This window comes from Hyperolius riggenbachi, chromosome 6, assembly GCF_040937935.1.
Source record: "Hyperolius riggenbachi isolate aHypRig1 chromosome 6, aHypRig1.pri, whole genome shotgun sequence".
NCBI lineage: Eukaryota > Metazoa > Chordata > Amphibia > Anura > Hyperoliidae > Hyperolius > Hyperolius riggenbachi.
In genome coordinates, this window is record NC_090651.1 from 35150463 (window position 1) to 35174622 (window position 24160).

The following is a 24160-nucleotide window of genomic DNA, read 5'->3' on the forward strand; positions in this document are numbered from 1 at the left end:
TAGGAGCGGAGGAGAACACAGGGGGATAAAGCAGACAGAGGACAATATAGGGAGTCCCCGACATTGCGCGGGTCAGCGGTTCGTATCGGCATTCGGCACGTGTTTGTAAGTCAGGGCTTCCTTGTATTTGGATTACAAGACGCAGTGACTTTTTCTCCCCATTTTTCATGTCCAAAAACATACGGCAAGATGAACTTCACTGCCCACAAAAACCTTAAAGTGGGATTATACTCCCCAAAATACAATTTCAGTCACACTACTCTTAGTTACATAGAAGAACATTTGAAAGCATTTCCAAGTATCCACTGTGTATAAAATTGTTTATTTTCACAACAGAAAGCAGTAGAAGTTTGCTTATCTCTGGTCATTGGCAAAGGCAAGAAACTCCCTGCACGTGTGTCTTCACTCTGCACCCCTCCCTCTGCTGAATAGACATATTGCCATGGAAACAGCTAAGTCACTGCAGCAGAAAAGGAGGTGAGGCAGAGTGAAGACACAGGCACGGGGAGATACTTGCCTTTGCCAGTGAAAAGAGATAAATAAGCTTCTACTGCTTTTTGCTGTGGAAATACATTTTACACACAGGGAATATTTGGGGATGCTTTTAAATGTTCTTGTATGTAACTACTAAGAGTACTAAGAGTAGTCACTGAAATTTTACTTTTGGGAGTATAATCCCACTTTAACTTAACTTGAACTCTCGTATGCGCCTGTCGCGTGTTGTTGTGTGTCTCGGGTACCCACAGCAGGAAGATGGGTCGGGGGACATTGCTGGGATCCATCTTCCTGCAATAGGTCAGTATTTAGCTTAAAGAGGAACTCCAGTGAAAATAATGTAATAAAAAAGTGCTTCATTTTTACAATAATTATGTATAAATGATTTAGTCAGTGTTTGCCCATTGTAAAATCTTTCCTCTCCCTGATTTACATTCTGACATTTACCTCATGGTGACATTTTTACTGCTGGCAGGTGATGTCAGTGGAATGAGATGCTGCTCGCTTTGGCAGTTGGACCCAGCTGTAAACAGCTGTAATTTCCCATAATGCAACAAGGCTCCCACAGTGTGATGTCAGAACCATGGTCCTGACATCACACTGTGGGAGGGGTTTCACCACAATTTCAGCCATATAGAGCCCCCTGATGATCCGTTTGTGAAAAGGAAAATGTTTCTCATGAGAAAATGGGTATCAGCTACTGATTGGGACGAAGTTCAATTCTTGGTTACGGTTTCTCTTTAACATCTTCCTTGCAAAATGGTATTTCAAGTCCTGACTGACTCCAGAGGAGCGCACAGCTGTCCTTGCATGGCATGTTTAATTTCCAGCACTATTACAGGGAGCATATTATAAACAGCAGTAATCTCCTCCACAGACTGACTCACTAAACCTCTGTTTACCAGAGTCTGATGACAAGGAGCCCCCTTTATACAATGTATACATGTCAGTGGGGCCTTTTCTTTCCTTCTGTTTGTTTACGCGATCTGTAGAAAAATAATGTACTCCCACACAAGGGGGTCCCCAGCTCACAGCTCCTCAGTGGAGGTTATGCAAGACTTAGCAAACTACTTTTTAGGAAATGACCAGTATAAAAAAACAAAACAAGATACAGCAACTACTATTTACCTACCAGATAAACGGTATTAATGAGCTTTCACAGAACACATCAAGGCTGGCGTACGATAAGAGAAATATTTATATCGCAGAGGAAGGAGGATTTATACAAACAGCTCACTCTCTGAGCGCAACTAGGTGGACACACCACTTACATGGTTAACTGCATCAATAAACATAGCAAGATAAGATTTACGTATGTGCTCCATGGATGTTGTAGGTTTAGAAAAGAGGGTCTCAAAGTTTTATGGTCTGCGTAACACTTTAAAGAGGCCCTGTAAAGACATGGTCGGATTTCAGGCAAGGCCACAAAGGCCATGGCCTAGGGTACCAGGAAAACAAGGGGCGGGCTGTGGGCAGGAGGGTGGCAGTAGCAGTTAGTCTGCTGAATATTCGTGCTGGTACACATAGCGGTGAACGGCTACCAACAGCCGGATCTGGCACTGGGGGGATGAAGGGGCAGCGAACAGGCACTTACAGTGATCTCTGAGCTGCTTGTCACTCTCTAAATGTGTTGCTCGCCAAGGAGCTTACAATCTAATCCCTGCCATCATGCCACTTACTGTCCTCAGAGGAGTTTATAATGTCATCCCTGGCATCATGTCACTAGCTGTCCTCAGAGGAGCCTACAATCTAATTCCTTCCTTGTTGGGGAGAAGTTTAGGATGCTGTCAGTCCGGGAGCAGCTGGGGATAATGGGCCTTGGGCAGTAAAATGTACAAATCCGGCCCTGCGTAGAGACATATAGTAAACTGTAGTCAATTATTCAGGATACCCACTTTTATAGTAATTTTCCTGGTTTCAGCATCAGAGACCCTTCCTTTATCTATATATTGCTGTATATTGGCATGTAACCCCACCCGTGATGCTTATCCTAGGCTGTTTAGCTATGCAGAATTCTCCTCCCAGAGCATTCTGGGGAACAAGTTATTATTTGTACTGGCTTCAGAACTCTCCGTAATCAAACATTCCATATCTGCACCAGCCAACAGTAATGATGTCATCACCTGTGAGAAATTTGAGAATGTGAATCGGGGAGAGGAAAGATTTACAATGGTCAGACAATAACTAAATAATTTATAAATGAATATTGTAAAAAAAAAAAAAAAAAAATGATAAGCAATTGTATTCATTATGTTATTTTCTGCCAATCAACCAGAGGATTCACATCAATCTTTTATCTCAGATACAGAGCTTCCCAAAATCTTTCTCCACTGTACATCTCTTCACTAGTCTCCAAATATGGTCCCAACTATGACCTCTGCTCTGCACACAACCTTCTCTCCTCTGCTAGAATCACCTCCTCCCATTCATGTACACAGGACTTTGTACAAGCCTCTCCCTTCATCTGGGATCCCCTTCCAAAACACTTCTGTCACTCTTCAAACTATGTAGGCTTCAAGTGAAAATCTAAAACACACTTTTTCAGCTGCAATAGTAGTACAGAGGCGCCAACAGGGTAAAAACAATATTTCTTTAAAATGGAGAAAATGAAGTAGGTAGCGGTGGCCTTACCCCTCCAAAACAGACACAAAAAATTGCCGTTTTAAGCAAAAATCAGTTTATTTACATACTCCGAATAAGGTGCAACGCATTTCGCGGTTATATCCCACTTCCTCAGGCAATAAATAGGAGCATATCACCAATACGGTCCGGTACGTATCCTGGCGCCTCTGTACTACTATTGCAGCTTTTTCCACCCCTGGTGCAGGGGAATTCTTCCTTTTTCCTGACAGAGAGCGACTTCTTAATCCTGAGTGGGGACAGGTCTAATCTCCTCACCTGCCTTCATAGTGGTTACCTGGATGGTAACCCTTGTTTGTGAGTATAACCTACCTATACTTACCTTCCATACCCAATTTAAAGTACATACTACACTATACTGGGCTCTCGGCGTCTTCCTTTATAGTTTTTCAGTTAAAGAAAACCAAAGCAAAAGATTTTATTCTCACCCGGGGCTTCCTCCAGCCCCAAGAGCACCAATTGTGTCCCTTGCCGTCCTCCCAGGTACCTCTGTTCTGCCACAATCAGTCCTGGTAATCCTGCTCAGTTAGGCCAGTTGGTTCTTCTGCGCGTGCACGGAGGGGCTGCGCATGCGCAGAAGAACCGACTGGCGTGACTGAGCAGGATTACTGGGACTGATTGCGGCTGAACGGAAGCACCCGGGAGGACGAAGAGGGATGCATCTGTGCTCATGAGGCTGGAGGAAGCCCCGGGTGAGAATCAAATCTTTTGATTCAGACATCTCTGGTACACTTTAAGCCTTGAGCAATATGTTGCCTGTAGGGCTGTGTAAACTATGATGTTAAAAGGGGATTGTCAGCCACAAAATCAATTTCCATTTACCCTCTGCACTGTGTTTATTATGCAGCCTGGAACGTCACCCGGCGTTGCAAGCAATCCAATCTATTTAGAAATGTTTCTGCTGTAATAAATATGATCTCAGTCAGTCTGGCTCTGCCGACGAGAAGGAAACTTGTAATCACCACTCCCACATTACTGCTCCTCACTGAGGGCAGTTCAGTGTGAAGCTACTGAAATCTGATCCATGCTTGTGCTCACATGTTTACAAAGCAAGCTAGCTATGACGGTGCAGATTCCAGGAGAAGAAAAAGTAATGGAGGAAATGACATCAGGATTGGCTTCAGTCAGAGGGAATCAAGATGGCAAATGCCAAGAACAGAATTGTCTTTATTTGCTATATTAAATTCACTGAAATAAAAATGTGAACAGTACAATACATATGTTATGTATGTAGAACAAGTAGTTATCTACTTATACATGTGTTCTTTTTCGTTGCATCGTATAGCTGTCCCTGCTGCTTTAAGCAGGAATGACAACATGAGGCTTTCAAATATTTGCCCACTGAATTTTTTTTCAATGTACCATTAACCACTTTACCCCCGCCCGTACGGATTTCTCTGTCCCTTTTTCCATCCTTTAACCCCCAGGGACGGAGAAATCCATACTTTCCGCGTTCCCGACGCTGTCCGCGCTCCCGCTCGTAAACACGCCGCCCGCCACTAGTAAACATGCCGCCGCCCGCTCGCCCGGAGATCAATGAATGGGAAAATCCATTCCCGTTCGTTGATCTAAGCCCTGCAATGATCCGCTGCTCTCCGATGGGCAGCGCGATCATTGTGAAAAATAACTCACGTGTCCAGCCTCCTTATAATTCCTCCAAGCTTCCGGAAGGATGCTTGGAGGTCGCATTAAAACAAAAAGTTACTGTGGCCATCTTGTGGCCAAATAGTAAACTACACCCTACACATTTTTCACATACAAATAAATGACTTTTACACAAAAAATTAACTCATTACCTCCCACACTCCCCATTTTTTTTTTTTTGTAATTAAAAAAAAATCCAAAAATTTACAATTAAAAAAAATACATAAATAGTTACCTTAGGGACTGAACTTTTTAAATATTTATGTCAAGAGGGTATAACACTGTTACTTTATAAACTATGGGCTTGTAATTAGGGATGGACGCAAAACTGAAAAAAATGCACCTTTATTTCCAAATAAAATATTGGCGCCAAACATTGTGATAGGGACATAATTTAAATGGTTTTATAACCGGGACAAAAGGGCAAATAAATTTCATGGGTTTTAATTACAGTAGCATGCATTATTTAAAAACTATAATGGCCAAAATCTGAAAAATAATTATTTTTTTCCCCACATTTTTCCTATTTTCCCATTAAAACACATTTAGAAAAAAATAATTCTTGGCATAATGTCCCACCTAAAGAAAGCCTAATTGGTGGCGGAAAAAACAAGATATAGTTCATTTCATTGCGATAAGTAATGATAACGTTATAGACGAATGAATGGAAGGAGCGCTGAAAGGTGAAAATTGCTCTGGTGCTCAGGGGGTAAAACCCCTCAGTGGTGAAGTGGTTAAATGAGGCCCATAAAAAGACTTTCAACCATAACAAAACGTTTAACTTCTCTTATGCGAACCTGTCTGCAGTATTGAGGTTTGAGATTCATAGTGACCTCTTCACTATATTTCTCTGTGATTTCTCTGAAGCTTCTGAGGAAATGCTGGGCCCATAATCCAATGATGAGACCTTCATTTGAGCAAATAAAGAAGACTCTGGAGAAGATGAACCCTCAGCGCGTCAGCCCCGTGGATATGATGATGAATCTGGTAAAAATGTGATCATTAATTACTGTATTTATGCATCACCTGCATGTACCGATCCTCTGCACAACAGACAATACAGTGTAGTACATTCAGGGGGACAAACGATGAGGGAAATTCAGATAATAAACAAGCCGACAGCTCACCATGTATACCGAGTGGCCTAAAAATTAGAGACACCCCTTATTTGAGAGTAGACCAGTCCATCAGTGACGTGGAGTGACGTAACAACGCAGAGGTGTTTATATAAGGAATGCTCAGCTTCGGATGATGTAGCTATCATGAAAGTAAGACAAAAGATTTAAGTGACTTTGAGGGAGGGATGATCATCAGTGCAAGAAGTGCTGGTACTAGCATCACTGAAATAATGACTTTAGCAGGATTTTCTTGCCCAGGAGTATCTTGGGATTGGTGGCAGGTAGTGTTGGGCAAACACCTAGATGTTCGGGTTCGCAAACGTTCGCCGAACATCGCCGCGATGTTCGGGTGTTCGCGCCGAACTCCGAACATAATGGAAGTCAATGGGGACCCGAACTTTCGAGCTTTGTAAAGCCTCCTTACATGCTACATACCCCAAATTTACAGGGTATGTGCACCTTGGGAGTGGGTACAAGAGGAAAAAAAATTTAGCAAAAAGAGCTTATAGTTTTTGAGAAAATCGATTTTAAAGTTTCAAAGGGAAAACTGTCTTTTAAATGCGGGAAATGTCTGTTTTCTTTGCACAGGTAACATGCTTTTTGTCGCCATGCAGTCATAAATGTAATAAAGATAAGAGGTTCCATAAACAGGGACCGGCAACGCTAACCCAGCAGCAGCACACGTGATGGAACAGGAGGAGGCGCAGGAGGAGAAGGCCACGCTTTCAGACACAACAACCCAGGCCTTGCATGAGGACAAGAAGCGTGCGGATAGCATGCTTTTTGCCGCCATGCAGTCATAAATGTAATAAAGATAAGAGGTTCCATAAACAGGGACTGGCAACGCTAACCCAGCAGCAGCACACGTGATGGAACAGGAGGAGGCGCAGGAGGAGAAGGCCACGCTTTCAGACACAACAACCCAGGCCTTGCATGAGGACAAGAAGCGTGCGGATAGCATGCTTTTTGCCGCCATGCAGTCATAAATGTAATAAAGATAAGAAGTTCAATAAACAGGGACCGGCAACGCTAACCCAGCAGCAGCACACGTGATGGAACAGGAGGAGGCGCAGGAGGAGAAGGCCACGCTTTGAGACACAACAACCCAGGCCTTGCATGAGGACAAGAAGCGTGCGGATAGCATGCATTTTGCCGCCATGCAGTCATAAATGTAATAAAGATAAGAGGTTCCATAAACAGGGACCGGCAACGCTAACCCAGCAGCAGCACACGTGATGGAACAGGAGGAGGCGCAGGAGGAGAAGGCCATGCTTTCAGACACAACAACCCAGGCCTTGCATGAGGACAAGAAGCGTGCGGATAGCATGCTTTTTGCCGCCATGCAGTAATAAATGCAATAAAGATAAGAGGTTCAATAAACAGGGACCGGAAACGCTAACCCATCACAGATGGTCATTGTTCATGTTACTTGGTTGGGGTCCAGGAGTGTTGCATAGTCGTTTCCAATCCAGGATTGATTCATTTTAATTTGAGTCAGACGGTCTGCATTTTCTGTGGAGAGGCGGATACGCCGATCTGTGACGATGACTCCGGCAGCACTGAAACAGCGTTCCGACATAACGCTGGCTGCCGGGCAAGCCAGCACCTCTATTGCGTACATTGCCAGTTCGTGCCAGGTGTCTAGCTTCGATACCCAATAGTTGAAGAGTGCAGATGGATTGTTTAACACAGCTACGCCATCTGACATGTAGTCCTTGACCATCTTCTCCAGGCGATCGGTGTTGGAGGTGGATCTGCACGCTTGCTTTTCTGTGGGCTGCTGCATGGGTGTCAGAAAATTTTCCCACTCCAAGCACACTGCCGATACCATTCCCTTTTGGGCACTAGCTGCGGCTTGTGTTGTTTGCTGCCCTCCTGGTCGTCCTGTGTTTGCGGAAGTCAGTCTGTCGGTGTACAACTGGCTAGAGGAGGGGGAGGATGTCAATCTCCTCTCTAAAGTCTTCACAAGGGCCTGCTGGTATTCTTCCATTTTGACCTGTCTGACTCTTTCTTCAAGCAGTTTTGGAACATGGTGTTTGTACCGTGGATCCAGAAGGGTATAAACCCAGTAAATGGTGTTGTCCAGAATGCTCACAATGCGTGGGTCGCGTTCAATGCAGTCTAGCATGAATTGAGCCATGTGTGCCAGAGTCCTGCCAGAATCCTCATCATCCTCTTGTGAGCGTTGTGATAGTTGTTGTGATGCATCATAGTCGTCACCTTCTTCCTGGTCTGCTTCTGCTGACCATTCGCGCTGAATTGTGGAAGTCCAACGTGCACCGCTCTGGCCCTCGTCAGTGGTGGCAGGAAATTCCTGCTCCAACTCCAGCTGTTCCTCCTCCTCTTCCTCGTCATAGCTGCTGGGGCCAGCGTTTCCTGAGGCGGATGGCCTGATGTTGGTACCATCACGCTGATCGTTTTCTCCTTCAGATTCCCCCAGTTGCATCATGACAGCTGTTTCCTTGATTTTCAACATTGACTTCTTCAGTAAACACAGCAGTGGTATGGTAATGCTGACTGAAGAGTTGTCACTGCTCACAAGCAACGTGGATTGCTCAAAATTTTGGAGGACTTGGCAGAGGTCCAACATGTTGGCCCAATCGGATCCACAGAAGCTTGGCAGCTGTCCGGATGCGCCTCGGTACTGCGCCGTCATGTACTGGACCACTGCACTCTTCTGCTCGCAAAAGCGGGCTAGCATGTGCAGCGTAGAATTCCAGCGCGTAGGGACATCACACAGCAAGCGATGGTGGGGGAGATTGAAGCGCTCCTGCATCTTGGCGAGTGCCCCCGAAGCAGTACTGGAATTTCTGCAATGTTTGGCCACTCGTCGCACCTTCAACAGAAGATCGGCCACGCCTGGGTATGTCCTCAGGAACCGCTGAACTACTAGGTTCATCACGTGCGCCAGGCAAGGGATGTGTGTCAGCTTAGCCAACCTTAAAGCGCGAATGAGATTACTCCCATTATCACACACAACCATGCCCGGTTTCAGGTCCAGCGGTGCCAGCCACAAATCCGTCTGTTCCTTTATTCCCCTCAAATTTCCTCCCCTGTGTGCTGCTTATCCCCAAGGCAGATCAGCTTCAGCAACGCTTGCTGACGCATGCCAACAGCTGTGCTGCACTGCTTCCACGATCCTACTGCTGCTGGGTTAGCATTTCCGGATGAGGTACAGCTTTGAGATGTGTTGGAGGAGAAGGAGTCAGAGAGGTAGGTGCTGCTGTTGTTATCCAGTGGGAGGGACGGCGGTGCAGCTGTTTGCGGTATGGGCAACACCCGCGCCGTAGCAGGTGAGGAATCGCTGCCAGGCTCCACAAGGTTCACCCAGTGCGCGGTAAGGGAGATGTATCGACCCTGGCCGAACGCACTCGTCCAGGTGTCAGTGGTGAGGTGAACCTTGCAGGCAACGGCATTCTTCAAGCTTCAGGTTATTTTGCTGACCACGTGCTCATGCAACTCAGGCACTGCAGAGCGCGCAAAGTGGTAGCGGCTGGGAACCACGTAACGTGGGATGGCCACTGACATCATGCCCTTGAAGCTGTTTGTCTCCACCACTCGATATGGCAGCATTTCGCAGGCCAGAAGCTTGGCTATGCTGGCTGTTACTGCCACGGCCCGGGGGTCATTTGGTGGCAATTTCCTCTTGCGCTCAAGCATCTCCGAGACAGACAACTGAACCGTAGGGCTGCACACTGAACGGCTGTTGGTTGTTGTGTTTGATGACTGGGAGACCTCAAGAGCACTATTCCGGAAAGTGACAGTGTCAGCGTCGTCTGATGTTTGTAAATGTTGTTGTGAACCACGCAATGGCTGGGCTACTGCTGCTGCTGAGGAGGGTCTGGTGGTGAGTCTGGTGACCCCAAGGGAGGCAGTGTTGCTGCTGGTACCCTGTCCTGGCGGCCACAGAGTGGGATGTAAGGATACCATGTGGCGGGTCATGCTGGTGGTGGAGAGGTTGTTAATATGTTTCCCCCTGCTCAGGCGGGTCTTGCACACCTTGCAAATCACCATGGTACCATCCTCACTGCAGTCTTCAAAGAAAGGCCAGACTATGGAGCACCTGCCTTGCTGGCGATTTCTGTTTGCGCCTCTTTTTTGTCTCACTTGAACTTCCACGCTTGTGGTGCCTGAAATTTCGCGCCGCCTACCTTGTGGCACAAGTCGAACTTGTGCAGCAGTGGGTTCTTCAACAGACTCATCTGTGCTGCTGCTACGACGGCGATGTTCTCCTTCACATACAAAATCTGGGTCTCTGTCCACATTGTCCATACCCTCCTCCTCCTCTTCCATCTCCTCAAACTCGTCATATGTGATTGTGGGCCGCCGCCGTGGAGTAGAGCTCCCCACAACAACCTCTGCGCAGCTCACTCCAACGTCGTCTTCCAGATCTTGTCGGCCGACCTCCTGCACTTGCAACCCCTCCTGCCCAACTTGCTCTGGGATTTGGGTTTACGAGTCCTCCTCGGACTCGCCTTGCATTTCAGTGCGCGGTGCATTTCCCACAGTCAATGGTTGTGAATCCGGGCACAAAATTTCTGGCAGTTCCATTGACCTTTGAAAGGTGGAAGTTTGTTGGGCTGGGAATAGCTCCTGCGAATACCCCATTGTGTCCTGAGGAAATTCTTCGGACTGGTTATTTGGCAGTTGTGTGCGTGGTGTCGCTGCCGGTTGTGTCTGCTTTGTGCCCACTGGCTCCTTGTAACTGGCTGAGGACTCGGACCTCGTGCGTGATGTGCTGGTGCTGCTTAACCCACTGCTGGACGCTTGAGAGGTCATCCAATTAATTATCTGGTCCTGTTCTTTTGGATTTGTGAGAGTTGATTTCCTGGACAACATGGGTGGTATTGAGTGGGTTTTCTTCGGTGCTCCACTGTGGCCTGTACGTGAACCGTCAGGGGGAACACCTCTTCCCTTGCCCCTCCCTCTTTCACAGGATTTCTTCTTCATTTCACTTATCCGTAAAAGTACACGCTGACTGGCAGCAGTACAGTGGCAGTACAGAAATGCTATACAGTGGCGGGTGAGCGGTGTACTACTATTCCCAGCAGCGACACAGAGCACAATGCTATACAGTGATGGGTGAGCGGTGTACTACTGTTCCCAGCAGACACACAGAGTGGCAGTAAACACAATGCTATTTAGTGTGGCTGAGCGGTGTACTACTATTCCCAGCAGACACACAGAGTGGCAGTAAAGATATGCTATATATTGTGGGTGAGCGGTGTACTACTATTCCCAGCAGCAACACAGAGCACAATGCTATACAGGGTGAGCGGTGTACTACTGTTCCCAGCAGACACACAGAGTGGCAGTAAAAACAATGCTATATAGTGTGGGTGAGCGGTGTACTACTATTCCCAGCAGCGACACAGAGCACAATGCTATACAGGGTGAGCGGTGTACTACTGTTCCCAGCAGACACACAGAGTGGCAGTAAACTCAATGCTATATAGTGTGGGTGAGCGGTGTACTACTATTCCCAGCAGCGACACAGAGCACAATGCTATACAGGGTGAGCGGTGTACTACTGTTCCCAGCAGACACACAGAGTGGCAGTAAACTCAATGCTATATAGTGTGGGTGAGCGGTGTACTACTATTCCCAGCAGCGACACAGAGCACAATGCTATACAGGGTGAGCGGTGTACTACTGTTCCCAGCAGAGAGACACAGAGTGGCAGTAAACACAATGCTATATAGTGTGGGTGAGCGGTGTACTACTATTCCCAGCAGCGACACAATGACCGGGGGACCCTGGCTAGCCTGGCTGGAGAGAGAACTACCCTGCCTGCCTACCCAAAGCTAAACCCACAGACAAATGGCGGAGAAATGATGTGGATCGGGTATTTATTTACCCGAACCACGTGACCCGTTCGGCCAATCAGAGCGCGTTCGGGTCCGAACCACGTGACACGTTCGGCCAATCACAGCGCTAGCCGAACGTTCGGGGAACGTTCGGCCATGCGCTCTTAGTTCGGCCATATGGCCGAACAGTTTGGCCGAACACCATCAGGTGTTCGGCCGAACTCGAACATCACCCGAACAGGGTGATGTTCTGCAGAACCCGAACAGTGGCGAACACTGTTCGCCCAACACTAGTGGCTGGTGAGAAAAAAAACTTCAAGCGATAAGTACTATTTTGGTCGAAAAAGCCTGGTGAAGGAGAGAGGTGAAAGGCGAGTAGCACGCATGGTCCGCGGCAACAGAAGGGCAAAAACACAACAAATTACAGCTGAATTCAATGCAGGTACACCACAAAGAATATCCCAACGCACAACAAGACGGACTTTGCAAAGGATGGGCTTTAGCAGCAGGAGACCATCAAGAGTCCCTTTGGTATCACAGAAAAATAGTTAAAGATGCCTGTTGTGGACCCTTCCCAACGTGCTCCATCGGTCTTAAATTGGTTTGAGGAACATTAATCAGAGTTTAACTTGTGACCATGGCCAGCTCAGTCCCCTGACCTCAATCCAATTGAGCATTTGTGGGATGAAGTCCAAAGATCACATCAAAGCTTGGAAACGCCACCATCCAATTGACCCTACTTAGAGCTGCCATTATGTCAGCATGGGCCAACATTCCTCAGCAACGGTATCAGCGTATTGTTGAGTCAATGTCAAGAAGACTATTTGCTGGGATCAGCGCTAAAGGTGGACCAGCTCATTATTAGGGGTGTCTCTAATTTTTTTTGCTAGGTAAATTGTACAGAGGCGGACTAAAAGATATATATATATATATATATATATATATATACACATACATCTGTGTTAGAAACATTAGGATGACTGAAGGAAGACCATCCAGAGGCTTCTACCTACTAAGGTTTAACAGTTTATTCCTATCATGATTACAGTCGTCCTCTAAATAACTAGGGGGAGAGGAAGAGAGGCTCTGGTGTTAGTAAAATTGTACATAGGGACTTTAAGAAGAAGCACACTGTAACTAGTTAAAATGTGACTTCTGATCGTAATAGTCTTTTCAAAATGTGTTTGTGTTTTTTTAATAATAATTCCAGCAACTTTTCTATTTATTTACATTTTGCATAGTGTAGCAAGGGGTTAAAGTGGATCTGAACTCTTGCACAGGGCAGAAGGAAAACAGAGAATTGCACCCTGTATGTATTTAGAGAGTTTAGCCTGTCTAATTCCCCCTCATCTGTGACTAATCACAAATTGTAATCTGATCTCCCCCCTGTGTCACATGACTGCCACGGCAGAGATGGCAGATAAGCCCATTTGAAAGCACAGGATGTTAATGTCTGCTTCCATGAATCAGGAAGTAGAAACAGTGCAGATTTATTGCAGGGTTTGTATCATCTGTAACAAAGAATTTTTTTTTGTTTAAATGTTATACTGTTGTGTATCTTTTAGAGCAGAGAGGAGTTCTGAGTTCAGGTCCGTTTTAAAGCCTCTTTTTGGATTTTTATTGCTGTGTCCCCTCATCTATGAGAAGAAACATGACTTTCTGTCCAGTAAGGTAGAGGGAGAAATCTAAGAGAAACTACTGGTAGACATGTTCTGTGCCTCACCTCCTGTTCCTTGTTAGCAGGGTCGGACTGGGCCACAGTAGTACAGTTTTTTCCCTCGGTGGGCCCTGCCTCCAGGTCTCTGGTGGGCCCCCCCCTCCTTGTCTGACAGAACTATAATTGCTGCCTGCAGCACAAAAATTCTCTTCTCAGTGCTGTAATCACTCATGCTGAGAGCAGTGGCATAGCTAAGGAGCTGTAGGCCTCCATGCAAATTTTACATTAGGGCCCCCCAAGCACTCTATGCATAACAATTGATACGGCACACCAAAACCTGCCAATGGCAACTACAGTGTAAGAGGTGCATAGAAGGGGATTGGAAATAGCTTGTTAATGATTACCACTGTTCAAAGTATCTATAGAAGTGATTATTATGAGCACAGGACCAATCGAGAGGTAATACTGTATCTGAGGGAGGGCCCCTTTGGCCCAAGGGCCCCGATGCGGTCGCAACCTCTGCAAAGTAGGACATTACTTTATATTGAAAGAGGGGACTCTATGCAAAGTTTTGCTGCTAAGATCATGTACATTTGGCCCTGTCCATAATACATTATGACCACGCCCACCTTCCGGTGCATGGTCACGCCCTTTTCCCCCGAAATCATGGGATGTGTGAGCCCCAGGTTGAAATTTATTTGGTGGGCCCCCAGTGTCCCAGTCCGACCCTGTTTGTTAGGGATGACATTGCTAAGAAGAACTCATGGGGAAGCGTATGATCAGTTTGATCAGCTGATAGATTTGTGATGTTCTCATTTGATGGTCATGATCTTGTTTAAAGAGACTCTGAAGCAAGTGAGATAGGGTTTGATTATAGTAAAGGACCTTACATAGAGCTAAACCGCCGATATTCCACGGCAAAACGAGGGGTTTATACCCCCCAAATCCCCCCTGCAAAATCCACTAATTTCTTGGTCGTGGTTTTTGCTGCTCATGGAGGCAGAGCTTTGAACTGCAGCTCTGTCTCCATGTGCGTCAATCTGGCGGCGGATCTCCGCCTCTCCCCGCCCCTCTCAGTGAAGGAAGACTGAGAGGGGCGGGGAGAGGAGGTGATCAGCCGGGATTGATATGCTGAGCGGCAGAGCTACAGTTATTAGCTCTGCCTCAAGCAGGAAGTGCTCCCCGGACACAAGAGATGGGATTAGGGGGGTAAAAACCCCTCGTTTTGCCGCGGGATAGCGGCAGTTTAGCTCTATGTAAGGTCCTTTACTATAATCAAAGGCTATCTAACTCGCTTCAGAGTCTCTTTAAAACCAGGAAGTCATCACAGCAAATCAGTCTTACTAATATAAGCATTGCCATCCCTATTCCTTGTTCCCTGGCCTTGCGGCTTTCACAGTAAAACTGCCGCACATCATTGAAGCCCCAGGCACAGGAAAGAATGTAAAATCACTCCAATAAGGAGACAAGCAACCTAAAAAAAACCCTCCTGAATGTTTTATAACCCCCTTCCATACTGTTCCAAACTGAACTAAACAGAATACCGGAGTTGTGCTAGGCCTTATGGCGTGTGTGTGTTTTACCATGGCAGATGGAGAAGTATAGCAAGCACCTGGAGGCCATTGTAGCGGAGAGGACACAGGACCTCCTACAGGAGAAGCAGAAAACTGACCGTCTCCTGTACAGTAAGTATACAGACTAGGGTGTTCATGCTAATCATGCTGGGAATTAAGGGGAAAACAGGTGCTAAGGGATGTGTTCAATTTACATGCAAACAGTCTTTAACCCTCTACACACAAGAGGCTGGGACCTATCACCAGATAGTGCAGTTTACATATTAAATGGAGGTGTTAAGAAGGTTTCTGTTATGATCGCTTCTGTAGCGTTTACTGCTGACTGCACTGGTATTGCAAACCAAGCAGTTCTAATGTCATTACATGCATTTGCTTGCATAGTTTGGTTTGCACTTAAACTAGTTGCTGATTCCATCTGCAGTCGCTCTGAAGTTTATGACAGTTTAATATGCTTTTGTGTAAACAAACATTGTCTGCTGCAGTGGAGGGGCGGTCCCTTTCCTGCAGGCTGCATATCATTGTCTGCCTTTTCCTGCTGTCAGCCTGTGATTAATTACCATTCACTTGTGTGGGAATCTGCAGGTCTGCTCCCATTGGATGACCTCAGTATAAAGAACTGCTTCCTGCAATGCCTCATGGGCTATCATAGTTTCAGACTCTATCTGTTACTCTGCTCGTGCCCCACCTCGTTCCTGGTCCGTGTGGACTGCGCTGACTCCTGCGAAGGGGTCAGCGAGTCCTCCTAGTTCTGCTCTTGTTCTAGAAGTTGCTACTTGCTTGTCTTGTGTCATATATTGGTTCATCGCCAATATATACGCATACTTGCGCATTTTGTTATTTTCCTTGTATTCGTGTTACGTTAATATATCAGTGTCGCTGATATATACGTACACGAACTGTTTATTTCCTGTGTTCAGCTAGTCAGTTTTCCAGCACGTTTTGGTAGTTTGCGCGTATCGTGAACACCCGTGCTGAGCTAGTTATCCTGTTCCTGGTCCTGTTGGTGGATTGCGTTCATCTCTGCGAAGAGATAACGAATCCTTCTGAATCCTGTTCCTGGTCCTGTTTGTGGATTGCGTTCATCTCTGCGAAGAGATAGCGAATCCTTCTGAGTCCTGTTCCCTGTATTACTTCAGTCTTAGTCAGAGTTCCTGCTTATGTCATATATCGGTTCATTGCCAATATATACATATGTTAGTCAGACGTTACGAATAGTTTCATTGATAGCTGTAATTGTAATACGCTAGGAAAACATACTTATTGTATATTTATCTGTGTTACGTTCATCTATCTCGATCCTGCTATTTCCTGTCTCTCCTGTCCTGTCTTTGTGAGGCACGCCATCGCCGCAACGCATTGGCTGCCTCATTCCAGTCTGTCTGGTTTTGGACGCTTGCTGTCGCTAAGTAATCGCTAGCTAGCAAGCGTTCATTCTGTCTACCTGTCCTGATCTCCTCAGTCCTGGTTTATGCGCTCAGCGCTACCTTGCGCTGAGACGTTATTACGAAAGTGTTTGTGGCTGTTCAGATCTGCACCGGCTCTGTGCACCACAATCTCCTATTGGAGTCAGTCCTCTCCTCCACTAAACTGGGGATATCCTGATCCCTTGTGCTGGTGTGTGTACCTCCTTCACGTCAGCTTATGTGTTGTATGCTGACTGTGGAGATTACACCCCCAAGCTTAACATTATGATAGCCCCATTACCAATCCCCATTGTGGGGGGGGTTCCCAGCAAAAATGACACTGTTTGTTTTGGTTCCTGTTCCTTTAAGAAATTTGAGAAGCTCAATTCTGAAACAGAAAATGAGTTTTTTTCTGAATGTGCCAGGTTCCTGGCCAATCCTGAGCTCCAGGCTACTCCTGTTTCAACGTGGGCCCCCCAGCTAGTTTATGTTTTATTTAAGGGAAGATTGTTTCAGTGGGCCTACGATGTCTTGGATCATACCAATTTAAAAGAAAGACCACTGGAATTTCTAGCGTTTGTGATCCATAACTGGCTGCGCAAAACCGATTTGCCTAGCCCTTTTGATAAGCTCCTGGCAGCTTGTCAATCAGCTGCTCCTTCTACTGCCTACAAAAATAATCAGCAAGCAGATAATTGTTCTGATAACTTTTCTTCTGCTAAGGCAGCAGGGTCTAAAGCCAAACGTAAACGCTCCAAAAGAAAAGCGTTACAATCAGCGGAGTCGTTGCCCTTGGCGACTGCGCATCAGATCTGTAACGAGACTCCACCATTAGCAGATAATGAAATTCAGTCACCATTCAGGGGAGTCAAATGGACCTATGAAACTACTAATGAACTTTCATTGCTAGCCAGGGAAAATAAAGGTTCTTGTTTAAATGAATTATCTGAATATGATTATGAAGATATATTACAGAGTATTGAACAGATCAATTTATTCGTGCAGCAAGGGAAATTTGCATACACTACAGTTCAATACTTGCTACAGGTATTGGAGATCCTTAGGAATAAGAAATCGGCCAATCACCTGCTAAATAACCCAATGTATGTTTCTGCCACTAACACATTTGCAAACTATGATCAGCCGGAATGCTCAGCTGTTAAATATGCATGGGATCCTCCATTTGAGAAAGGAGAGATGGAAGCTCTGGTCTATGAATGGAAGAAAGATGCAAGTTCATTTTGTCAGTTTTACAGTGCAAAAAGTGAATTAGTATTGAATGCATGCATTAAGTCTGCTTATAACCTAATAAAAACTGGTGTGTGTGGGTATGACTTTGTGGCTCCATTGATCGATGTGTGGAGAATGATTCTGGACGATTTTTATGCAATTCAATCAGTTGATACCAGGGAAGACACACTGTCAAGTGGAGATTGTTCCACTTCCTCAGTTCCTGAGGACTCGCCTGCTTCAGCACCTTTGGCTGATTCAGCGAGTGATTCTGAGCTCCTTTTGTGTGAAATTGAAGTTCCTGTAATTCCACCCTGTACCATGGATAACTCAGTGTTACTTCCCAGTAAGACAGAAATTACTAATACTTCCTTAATCTTGCCCTGCACAAATTTCTCAGCAGAGGACCCAGAGGTCCTGCTGACTTTCAAGTCCAGCCTAGCCAGTACTCATGACTCTTTGTTTAGTGAAACAGACACCAGAAAAATCTTGCCTGTCTCTGCAAACACTTCTGCAGAAATTACCTGTGTTAATAAAGTTCAACTCCTGTCTGATCCAGCAGATGCCAATAGATGCACTACATCAGTTTCCGAGTCCCAGCAATCCTGTCTAGTAAACTCAGAACCCCAGCATCTGAATTTTCCAATTTTACAAATGAATGGTGATTCAGATGCGCAAACATCGTGTCTTGATCTTCCTGTTTCTACACCTCGCTCTAGTTTCGTGAATAGCTCAGAGCATCTGCTATGTGAACCTGAAATCGCAGAATTATTACCTTGTTCAGAAAATTTTCCAATAAATTTGCCCTGTACCATGAATTGTGCAGTAGATCTCTCCAATGAAACTCAGGTCACAGAATCATTATGCTGTCCAGCAGGTGCTTCCATGGTTTTGCCCTGCAATATGGACTGTTCAGTGATCCTGTCCAGTGAAGCTGTGGTCGCAGAGTCTTATGCTTCACCCAGTACTTTGGATACTTTAAACCCTTTAGCAGAGGAGGCTGAAGCACTGCTTACCTCAGTTGGTGTTGCAGTAATATTCACTTGTCTAGCAGCTGTTTTGGAATTACAGTCTGCTCTAATAAAACTTGATGAATTTCTGCCCAGCGAAGCAGAAGCCATTGAAATATTGTCCTCGTCAGCAAGTGTGTTAGATACCTTGCCCTGTACACAGTCTGATTTAACCAATGTTGTTGAGTCCCTCTCCAGTGTTGTAACAGCTGAGGAACTCCAGCCCTGTCCTCTGAATGTTTCAAAAGTCTTGCCCTGTAACATGGATAATTCTGACTCGCTGGAAAAAATAATAGAAATCTCAGAATTTCAGTCCGGGTTAATGAGTGTTTCTGAAACCCAGCCCTGTATCCTGGAAAATTCTGGTTCTCTGGCCGGTGTGGCAGAAGTTCCAGAGCCCCCTTCCTGTCCAGTGAGTTACTCAGTTTTGCCTAGTTCAGTGGGGATTGCTGCAATATTGACTTGTTTTGCAGCGCTTCATGAGCTCCAGTCCAGTGTATTTGATGAGTCTCTGTCTAGTCCAGAAGAAGCTATGGGAACCCTGTCTAGTTCAGTGCATACATCAGATTTGCCCTGTCTTGTAAATGCCCCTGAACATGATTTGTTAATAACCCTGCTGGAATCAGCGACATCTAAGTCTGATCCTGCAGTTTTTAGTGAGAATCCAGTAACTATGAAGTCTAGTCATGATGAATTTTTTTTGCCCAGTTCTGGTTTCGGTCCTGTCTTGACTGACTTTGAGGTTCGCAGTTCCTTGACATGCCCAGAGGTTTCTCTTGTGCCGGTGTGCCCAGATGTGCTTCGTATGCCAGACTGCCCAGATGTGTCTGTGTTAGCGTGCTCACGTGCTTCCCTAGTGGAGACATGTTCTGATGTTGCCGGTTGGCCTGCATGCCCGGAGATGGTTCTGGTCCCTAAAAGCCCTGATCTTGATGTTTGTCCTTGTGACCCTGACTCTGGAGTTGCCCTGGGTTCCATAGGGGTTCTTGATAGTTCTCCATGTGAGCCTAAGGGGCGTTCTGACCTGTGGGGATCTCTTTGGAGCTTCCAAGTGTTCTGGGAGATCTCTGAGGAAACTTGTCCTGGTACCTTGGACTGGTTCAACGGTGGGTTTTGTGTTGGTAGGGACAGTTCCGGTGGGCATTGCAAAGGCTTTGGCGTTTTTGGACAGTCCTTGGAAGGCGGTGGGTATCGCGCAGAGAGTTTCTTGGGGTTGTTTTCTGGAAGTCGTGGTTCTGATGGGTGTCACACTGAGGCTTGTAGTGCTGACGGGCATGGTTCGGTAGGTTCTGGTTCCAATTGGTCTAGTTTTGGTGAGACTGATTCGGGAATTTGGTTTTGTCGGACGGATCCGACCTTCATGAATTTTCAGTCAGATCAGTTTGCTGGATTTCCCACTTCTGATTTTTTGGTTTGGGTGGTTCAGGAGAAATATGTCAGTTTTCATAGGCGTCCAGAGGCCGCGTTTAAGGGAGGGGGTACTGTTATGATCGCTTCTGTAGCGTTTACTGCTGACTGCACTGGTATTGCAAACCAAGCAGTTCTAATGTCATTACATGCATTTGCTTGCATAGTTTGGTTTGCACTTAAACTAGTTGCTGATTCCATCTGCAGTCGCTCTGAAGTTTATGACAGTTTAATATGCTTTTGTGTAAACAAACATTGTCTGCTGCAGTGGAGGGGCGGTCCCTTTCCTGCAGGCTGCATATCATTGTCTGCCTTTTCCTGCTGTCAGCCTGTGATTAATTACCATTCACTTGTGTGGGAATCTGCAGGTCTGCTCCCATTGGATGACCTCAGTATAAAGAACTGCTTCCTGCAATGCCTCATGGGCTATCATAGTTTCAGACTCTATCTGTTACTCTGCTCGTGCCCCACCTCGTTCCTGGTCCGTGTGGACTGCGCTGACTCCTGCGAAGGGGTCAGCGAGTCCTCCTAGTTCTGCTCTTGTTCTAGAAGTTGCTACTTGCTTGTCTTGTGTCATATATTGGTTCATCGCCAATATATACGCATACTTGCGCATTTTGTTATTTTCCTTGTATTCGTGTTACGTTAATATATCAGTGTCGCTGATATATACGTACACGAACTGTTTATTTCCTGTGTTCAGCTAGTCAGTTTTCCAGCACGTTTTGGTAGTTTGCGCGTATCGTGAACACCCGTGCTGAGCTAGTTATCCTGTTCCTGGTCCTGTTGGTGGATTGCGTTCATCTCTGCGAAGAGATAACGAATCCTTCTGAATCCTGTTCCTGGTCCTGTTTGTGGATTGCGTTCATCTCTGCGAAGAGATAGCGAATCCTTCTGAGTCCTGTTCCCTGTATTACTTCAGTCTTAGTCAGAGTTCCTGCTTATGTCATATATCGGTTCATTGCCAATATATACATATGTTAGTCAGACGTTACGAATAGTTTCATTGATAGCTGTAATTGTAATACGCTAGGAAAACATACTTATTGTATATTTATCTGTGTTACGTTCATCTATCTCGATCCTGCTATTTCCTGTCTCTCCTGTCCTGTCTTTGTGAGGCACGCCATCGCCGCAACGCATTGGCTGCCTCATTCCAGTCTGTCTGGTTTTGGACGCTTGCTGTCGCTAAGTAATCGCTAGCTAGCAAGCGTTCATTCTGTCTACCTGTCCTGATCTCCTCAGTCCTGGTTTATGCGCTCAGCGCTACCTTGCGCTGAGACGTTATTACGAAAGTGTTTGTGGCTGTTCAGATCTGCACCGGCTCTGTGCACCACAATCTCCTATTGGAGTCAGTCCTCTCCTCCACTAAACTGGGGATATCCTGATCCCTTGTGCTGGTGTGTGTACCTCCTTCACGTCAGCTTATGTGTTGTATGCTGACTGTGGAGATTACACCCCCAAGCTTAACAGTTTCCCAGACAGCGCAGTGTGTGAGGGAAATTGCTGTTGCAGAGGTAACCAATACATCTGCTGTTTTGCATCAATGCCCAACGCTGGAAGGGTTAAGCACAGAACAGCTTCAGCTTCACACTATTCAGCATAGGGGAGGAGTACTTCACAAATTATGTCTAGCCTGCACTGCTGCACTATCTGTAGAAGTGCTATTAAAGTGACTCCAAGCTCAGAGTAAAAATAAAATTTGAACTTACCCGGGGCTTTCTCCATCCCAGCCCTGGTCGGGACGTCCCACGCCGGCCTCCTGGCTCTTCTCCCGGCGGCTGTCCGCATAGCGCGGACAGGCCGGTCCCCCGGGCGACACTGGCGAGTGTCGGGCCTTCTCCTTCCGTATACGTCACGAATTATGTCACACGCCGGCCGCCGCGCGTCATGACGGCGGCCGGCGTGACAGCACGGCGCATGTGCGATTAAACCGCGCATGCGCCGTGCTGTCACGCCGGCCGCCGTCATGACGCGCGGCGGCCGGCGTGTGACATCATTCGTGGCGTATACGGAAGGAGAAGGCCCGACACTCGCCAGTGTCGCCCGGGGGACCGGCCTGTCCGCGCTATGCGGACAGCCGCCAGGAGAGGAGCCAGGAGGCCGGCGTGGGACGTCCCGACCAGGGCTGGGATGGAGAAAGCCCCGGGCAAGTTCAAATTTTATTTTTACTCTGAGCTCGGAGTCCCTTTAAACACTTCTTAATCTGCGGCAGTTTAGGAATGGATTTGCACTTTTCTTAACTGCAGTGCAGTTCTAGAAATTCATGTTAGACTGTCGCTATTATGTAGGACAGCTGCCACGGGCTGGAGGAAGCCCCAGGTAAGTTAATCTTTTTTTTTTTTTTCTTCTTGAACACTTACTTTAAGATGTCTGAGACAATTCTGCACGGATTTCTAAAAACCTACTAATATTTTGTCTCAGACACTCTTGATAAATGTCTCTCATAGTTTCCAGAAAAATACTGCAGTGTCCTTTGTACTTGACAAGTTCACCCCGTCACGTTTCCCTCCTTAGAGCTGGTTCCTACCAAAGCCGGATTTGTAATTTTACCAACCCTAAGCCAGGTATGTTGTGACTCTCCTTTCATGTGCAGCAGCTCCCTTCCCATTCCATGTGCAGCACCCTCTTCCATGTGTAACATCCTCGTACAGCAGCCCCTCTTTCAGCTCCTCTTCCATGTTTTGTTCCCCATTTGCAGCTTTTTTTTCATATGTAGCAACTCCTATTGCATGTCCAGGTGCCGCCTTGGGCTGCAGCCTCCCAGGGCCCGGGCCTTTGTAGCCAGAAACCCGGTCCTGGTCCCTACTCTAAGTACTTCTGAAGCCTGACATCAGCAACACAGAATATTCACTCTGCTGATGCCTGATTTACTATGATATACGTCAAAACATTAGTGATCTGAAATGGTAAAAAGTTATATTATTATTTAGTATTTATTTAGGGCCATCATCTTCTGCAGCACTTTACAGTGTATATGTCACTAACTGTCCCTCAGCAGAGCTCACAATCTTATCTCTACCATAGTCATGTGTCCATCGTGGTCTAGGGACAACTAAGAGGGATGCCAATAAACTTATCTGCATGTTTTGGCATGTGGGGGAAATTGGAGTGCCTGGAGAAAACCCACATAGACACGGGGAGAACATACAAACTCCGTGCATATATCTGATTGTAGGGAGGAATGCTGAAAAGTTTAGGAATTGGAGGCTGTGGAATAATATTCAACAGTTTTAGGCAGTTTATCACTCAGTAGCATCACTAGTGCTGGCCGTAAAACTAATCTGATGTCAGTTTGACCTTTGACTTGGTACAGCATTAACCCTTTCCATTCGTATGTCCCGCATAGCGGGACGACGCGAATTCCGCGTTGCGCTCGTATGTCCCGCTATGCGGGACATCCCTGCAGCGCCGGTTTGCAGCGCATCGGGACCGCCGCAAACCGCCGATCTGTGTGCGCCGATCTGTGGACATGTAATAGTACATGCCCACACACATAGTGCCCCCCAGCCCCGTACCTGATCTCCCCCATCAGCCCTAGAAGGAAGTGACATTTAGATTTAAATGTCACTTCCGTTTCTTTCCTGTTTGTTTGTTGTTGTTTTTAAATAAAAAAATAGCTGCTGATTCATTTTTGCAGATTTTATTCTGCAAAAAAAAAAAGAAAAATAATTGCAGATTAAATTTTATTTTTCTTGCAGATTGCCTGTAAAGTTGTTAAGGGAATGAATGGCATCCTATGGGATGGACTGGGGGAGGGTGTAAATAGTAGCCAGTATTTTATTGCTAATCTGCCCAATCAAAATACCAACGATTGCATTGTGTGTAGGGACAGTAAGACCCTGGGTGTCGGGCATAAAACCACCTATTATTGCGAAAACTTGCTCACGCAGGCCCGGATTTCACCCAGGAAACTGTTTTTCAATTTACCATACCTTGGCTTTCTCCTCTGCTACCAGCCAATAGAAGATGCCAAACTGTCTAAATAAGGTATCAAATTAAACGTTATAATGTGTTCTGTGACATAAGATACACCATGTTACTGTGCTACGTTCCATGTTAAAATGGGAGAGAGTGTAAGAGGGAGAGCGTCTTTCCTTAAAAAAAAACTGAAAGCAGAAACAAAAGAACTTAGAGTGGAAAGGGTTAAAGAGGAACTCCTGTGAAAATAATGT

General features: G+C 46.2%; 1 protein-coding gene across 1 annotated transcript in view; it reads left to right on the forward strand.

The window, feature by feature from the left end:
* The window catches only part of LOC137522036 (atrial natriuretic peptide receptor 1-like), a 105254-nt gene that overhangs the window by 53542 nt on the left and 27552 nt on the right, over positions 1 to 24160 (forward strand). Inside the window, exons 16-17 of the mRNA XM_068242055.1 lie at positions 5647 to 5766; positions 14953 to 15046. Coding sequence (XP_068098156.1) covers positions 5647 to 5766; positions 14953 to 15046 — 214 coding nt within the window. The remainder of the gene's footprint in view (positions 1 to 5646; positions 5767 to 14952; positions 15047 to 24160) is intronic.